The sequence below is a fragment of the Cebus imitator genome, unplaced genomic scaffold, assembly GCF_001604975.1.
Source record: "Cebus imitator isolate Cc_AM_T3 unplaced genomic scaffold, Cebus_imitator-1.0 Scaffold121, whole genome shotgun sequence".
NCBI lineage: Eukaryota > Metazoa > Chordata > Mammalia > Primates > Cebidae > Cebus > Cebus imitator.
Genome location: NW_016107436.1, coordinates 4,083,286 through 4,088,931, shown reverse-complemented (window position 1 = coordinate 4,088,931; position 5,646 = coordinate 4,083,286). Strand labels below are relative to the sequence as shown.

Genomic DNA, 5,646 nt, shown 5'->3' with positions numbered 1-5,646 from the left:
CTCAACCTCCTGAGTAGCTGGGATTACAGGCGCGCACCACCATGCCCAGATAATTTTTTGTATTTTTAGTAGAGACGGGGTTTCACCATGTTGACCAGGATGGTCTCGATCTCTTAACCTCGTGATCCACCCGCCTCGGCCTCCCAAAGTGCTGGGATTACAGGCTTGAGCCACGACGACCGGCAAAAGTTGGCCATTTTAAAGTGCTATATGACAGATGTATTAATGTGCTGCATTCACAAAGATGGTCATGTGAGTATTCCATGAACTAATGTGTCTTTTAAAGCCTAATTTATGTTGGTTTTCCCTGTTTTGATGTTATTCACTCAATTATAATCTTACATCCAAATTCCCTGAATTTTTTTTAACTCCAAAGCCATTCTGGGACAATAAACCTCAAAGGCTGACATCAAACTATATGCTTTAGAAAAGTGTTTATGTTGGCGGGGGAGAGAAAAAAGAAAATATCAACAAATGAATTCCTATCCGGAATCCAAACTGAGAAATGCATTATTTAATTTGATCACAGCGCTAGGTTCAACTATTTAAAAATACAAGTCCGTTATACTTCTAATGCAAAAAGTACAGAAATCATAATCAAGGCACACAAGTAATTTCTAATGCATCAACACTATTTATGTCAGAACAAATCATTCTACCTTTTTCATGAAAAATAAGTGCACTTTAATAATTGTATACGCTGTCACTTAAAAAGTTCTAATAAATTAAGTCATTCAATAGCTCTTATCCTTTTTAGAGTACTGCAGCTCAATCAAGTCTTAATTGAGACTGGCAAGCATAAAGGCATAGACTGGCATCTCTACAATGACTTGCATTTTACATAAAATTCGAAAAAACTTCGGTAGATATTTGCAAAAAAAAAAAATACTAAGGAACAAAATTAATCAACTGCCTTTGATAGCAAAAGAATACTGATGAGATGAAGAGACTTAGCTGCACCTTATCGAAATAAGCAAATGTATAATCCAAAGCTTCAGCATCATCAAAACACAGATTTCAAAAGGTATTCGGAAAAGGTTAATTTCTTAAGAAATAGTGGCAAGCAACTGCACTCATTTCCTGTTCAGATTCAATTCAAATTTCAGCCATTTCCTTTTAAAGGAAATAGTACAGCAACATAGGGCAGAGGGTCGGTAATGCTACACTACCAACTCTAAAGAAGAAAGTACCCGGAACTGGGTCTTAACACTGAAGATGAGCAATCACCTTTTTATAGTACTCTTACACATTCAATAATTTGCCTTGCTTTAAAAAAAAAAAAAGTCCACCTGTAAACTAAATAATGCCAAGAAAGCCCATTTTGAAGAGGCCAAGCCTAGCAGTACAATCATTTCAAGAGTTTTAATGCATTAGGCAATACGGGACTATTTACAACGAAATCAAACCATGTTAGTGGAATCTTGACTGTGCCAGAGCATGTCACTCTGCCCTCAGCAATTAAGCTTATGTAGTGAGAGCGACCAGTATTAAAACAGAAAATACACAGGTAGCAGTGCAAATGCGACATTTCCAGGTAATTAAGCCTCCCCGAGGGTAGGTGGTTTCTGTAAGGGGTAGGCCCTTAACGCCCAAGATCCTTCAACTCCCTCTCCGAGACGCGTGCTTTGGCAAAAGCAGCGTCTCCTAAACGGAAAGGGTCAAGGAAGAAGATTCCAAAAGAAGGAAAATCTAGAGAGAGGGAGTGCGTACGGAGCTCTGGGCTTGGGGCCGACAGAGGTTACCAAGCGACCCACTGCAAAGGCGAGTCTGTGGGGCCTGCTGGAGAGAAGGCCTCGCCTAGGAGTTGCAACACACTCTTTCTCCAGTGCGCAGCGCTCGGCCTGGGGGAGGGGGAGGAGGGGAAACAGCTGCCAGGGGAGCGGCGGGCCCAGCCCGGCCCGGCCCGCTCACCGTCAGGGTGTCGTCTATGTAGAGGGGGATCTGCCTCCTCTCGAAGGGGAACTCCTCCTCCCCGTCCCTGCACACTGCCACCAGTCGCGCCATCCTCCCCGACGCTGCCGTTGCCACCGTCACCACCTCCTCCCAGCTGCTGCTGCTGCCGCCGCCGCCGCTGCCGCCGCCGCCGCCGCCGCCGCTCCTGCTACCGCCGCTGCTGCCGCCTCCTCCCAGCTCCTGCCTGCAACAGCCAAACCCCGCGAGCGTAAGCACCGGCCGCCGCGCAGCACATTCGCCACGGGGGGCAGGGAGCGGAGCGGGAGGGGACGGGAGAGCCGGGCTGCGTTTCCCATCACCCGATTCCACACGTGCTCAGCCAATGAGCGCCCAGCGACGCCGGGACCCGCCCCCTCGCGCCGCGCTCCCTACCTCCCTCCCGCCCGGCCCCCGCCCGCCCGCTGGCCTCCCGTCAGGGTCCAAAGGAGAGGCGGAAGGGACCGTCCGGCCCGGGGGCTTCCCCGCCCGCCGCGGAAGTCCCGGCCCCAGGACCCCAACCCTGGCCTAAGCCCCACAGCCTGATCCCCGCCACCCGCCGCCCGGGTGCCCTCCTCCCTCAGCTGACCCCTTCTCCGGGTTTCTAGGCGCACCCCGCCCAGTCGGCCCCTGGACTGCAGTTGCCCAGCGCGACCCCGCCCCTGGGAGGGGTCGACCCCGTCACGGCTCTGCGGAGCCCAGGGAAGAGGGAGGCTCAGACCCTTTCCTCACCCTTCTCGGAGGAGGCTGTCGGTTCCGACCTTCACCGTTTTCGTGGTCGCCTCCCTGACCCCCACCTCTGCTCCCCGTTACCAGCTGACGAGGCCCGCGTCAGGGCCGGCCTGGGCGGGAGCGCGGCTCCGAATGCCGTTTCCTCTCCGGGCAGTCAGCCGCTCGCGCCGCGGGGAGTGGGGGAGGGAGGGCGGGGGACGAGGGGAAGGTGGGGCCGGGCGGGGCCCGGCACCGGGCGGGGCCAGTGTCATCTCGCGAGACTGGGGCCTGCCGCGCTGGGGTCTCCGCTGTAGAAATCTGCGCCCCAAGGATGGGGGGCCGCCCTGGCAGTCCCTCCGTCAGGACCGGCGCAGCCCTCCGAGTTCAGCCATTCTGCTAGACCCGAACTAGGACTGGTAGGGGGGATGATCGCCCAACCTCAGGCCCTCGCCGGCGGGCTCGGAAGGCTTCCCCAGGGCGGAGGGGCGCAGCGAAGCGAGCTCGCCTGACTCCGGGCCGACTCCGGGCGGTGAACCTGGGTAGGTGGCGAGGATCCCAGGTCAGAGGGGACGGAAGGCAGTTAAGGAAAGGAAGACGAGCATCGTGGGGAGAGAGACAAACTCTGGCCTTGGTCTCTTGGCCCTTGACGCCACTGAATTCGCGTTTCGTAGCGGGAGGGGGAGGAAAGGGCCCTGACACCCCGGCTCGTCAGGGCCCCGCCGCTTAGCTGCATCCCTATCCCGCCTAGGGGACCGCAGTAGTGAAGTGCTGACAGCTTGTGGTTGTCTTTACACTGGAGGGAAATAGAAAACTGGACAGTGGTGTGTGTGTGCGTCTTGGCCAAAGGAACTTCCTGGGCTGAGTTAAAGTGAGCAGTTACTCCTTTGGACGAAGTACTGGCACTGGCCGAAGGCCTTTCCCTCCTGCCATCTCCGAGGAAACAGAACTGCTGTGAAGACAGTTCCTCTCGCCGCCGGGTGCTCAGTTCTGGCCTTGAAGGTTTTGGAGGTCTGTTGTGAAACCAAAAGAGTTGGAAGATATCACCGGGCGCGGTGGCTCAAGCCTGTAATCCCAGCAATTTGGGAGGCCGAGGCGGGCGGATCACAAGGTCAAGAGATCTAGACCGTCCTGACCAACATGGTGAAACAGCATCTCTAGTAAAAATACAAAATTAATTGGGCATGGTAGCGCGCACCTGTAGTCCCAGCTACTAGGGAGGCTGAGGCAGGAGTATCTTGAACCCGGGAGGGAGGTTGCAGTGAGCTGAGGTCACGCCACTGCATTCCAGCCTGGCGACAGAACAAGACTCTCCCCCCCACCCTGGACAAAAAAAAAAAAAAAAAGAGTTGAAAAGATATTTAGCCTGTGAAAGTCCTGGCGATCTGAAGGATAGAACCATTTGCTGTTGTATTTCCTGGTAGAATAGGCTGGAGCTGTGATACCTTTAAAAAGTATTTTGGTCATCACATGGAGTCGTAGAGATTAAGAGCAAAAACCCCTTAGCCATGTTGACTTAGGACATTGTGTGGTCATTGTTAGGGTGAGTGACATAATAAACGAAGAACCATTGTTCATTCCCAAAGGTGTGATTCCCTGGTACATATTTGTGTCTTCTGGCCATGTTAGCAGAGTAGAAGAGTGTGATTATTAGCTTGAATCTAGAGAATCTCCCATTTTATGTTGTTGTTTTTTTTCTTTTTTTTTAAAAGCTGGGTGCGGTGGCTCACGCCTGGAATCCCAGCACTTTGGGAGGCCAAGGCAGGCGGATCACCTGAGGTAGGGAATTCGAGACCAGCCAGACCAACATAGAGAAACCCCTTCAACTACTAAAAATACAAAAATTAACCGGAAGTGATGACGCATGCCTGTAATCCCAGCTACTCGGGATTCTCGGCCAAGGCAGGAGAATTGCTTGAGCCTGGGAGAGGGGGGTTGCAGTGAGCTGAGGTCACACCACTGCACTCCACCTTGGGCAACAAAAGGGAAACTCCACCTCAAAAAACAAAAACAACAACAATACAGGCTGGGTGCATTGGCTCACACCTGTAATCCCAAGACTGGGAGACAAGGTGGACAGATCACTTGAGGTCAGGAGTTCGAGACCTGCCTGGGCAACATGGAGAAACCCTGTCTCTACTAAAAATACAAAAATTAGCCGGTTGGGGTGATGCATACCTGTAATCCCAGCTACTCGGGAGGCTGAGGCAGGAGAATTGCTTCAACCCAGAAGGCAGAGGTTGTGGTGAGCCAAGATCGCCCCACTGCACTCCAGCCTGGATGACAGTGTGAGACTCTATCTCAAATAAAATTGTATACACACACACACACACACACACACACACACACACACACACACACTGGCTTTCAATATCTAGAGGTGCTCCTATATTGGCTACATCAATTAATGTACCCACATTTTTTTTTTTTGACGCATAGTTTAGCTCTTGTTGCCCAGACTGGAGTGCAATGGCCTTATCTCCGTTCACTGCAACTTCCCCCTCCCAGGATCAAGCGATTCCCCTGCCTCAGCCTCCCAAGAAGGTGGGATTACAGGCATGCACCACCATGCCTAGTTAATTTTGTATTTTTGGTAGAGATGGGGTTTCTCCATGTTGGTCAAGCTGGTCTCAAACTCCTGACCTCATGACCCTCCAGCCTCAGCCTCCCAAAGTGCTGGGATTACAGGTGCAAGCCACCATGCCCAGCCTTAATGTACCTACTTTAAACCTTTTAAACTTCACTAGGATTCTGGTTGGCAAAGACTCATTATATTCTAATTACTTTGATTACTGATCACACACCAGGTACTAAAGAGTATTCAGCCTGGGGATTTAAATCTCTGAAAAGATATTAAAACACATATGTAAAACATAATAAAATGAGATCACAACAATCTTTTTCCATCTGAGCTTACCTTCCCTAATTTTGGCTTGTCTGTTAGGTCGACTGAACACAGTATCTTTGGACACTGTTTCACATACTATAGGAATTCAATGAAAACGTATT

General features: G+C 51.4%; 1 protein-coding gene across 1 annotated transcript in view; it reads right to left on the bottom strand.

The window, feature by feature from the left end:
• GGNBP2 (gametogenetin binding protein 2) overlaps nt 1-2,848 on the bottom strand; it is a 42,767-nt gene extending 39,919 nt beyond the window's left edge. The window contains exons 1-2 of the mRNA XM_017539729.2: nt 2,662-2,848; nt 1,912-2,137 (exon numbers count right to left, since the gene is read on the bottom strand). Coding sequence (XP_017395218.1) covers nt 1,912-2,004 — 93 coding nt within the window. The 5' untranslated portion in view covers nt 2,005-2,137; nt 2,662-2,848. The remainder of the gene's footprint in view (nt 1-1,911; nt 2,138-2,661) is intronic.
• Nucleotides 2,849-5,646: the final 2,798 nt, after the last annotated feature.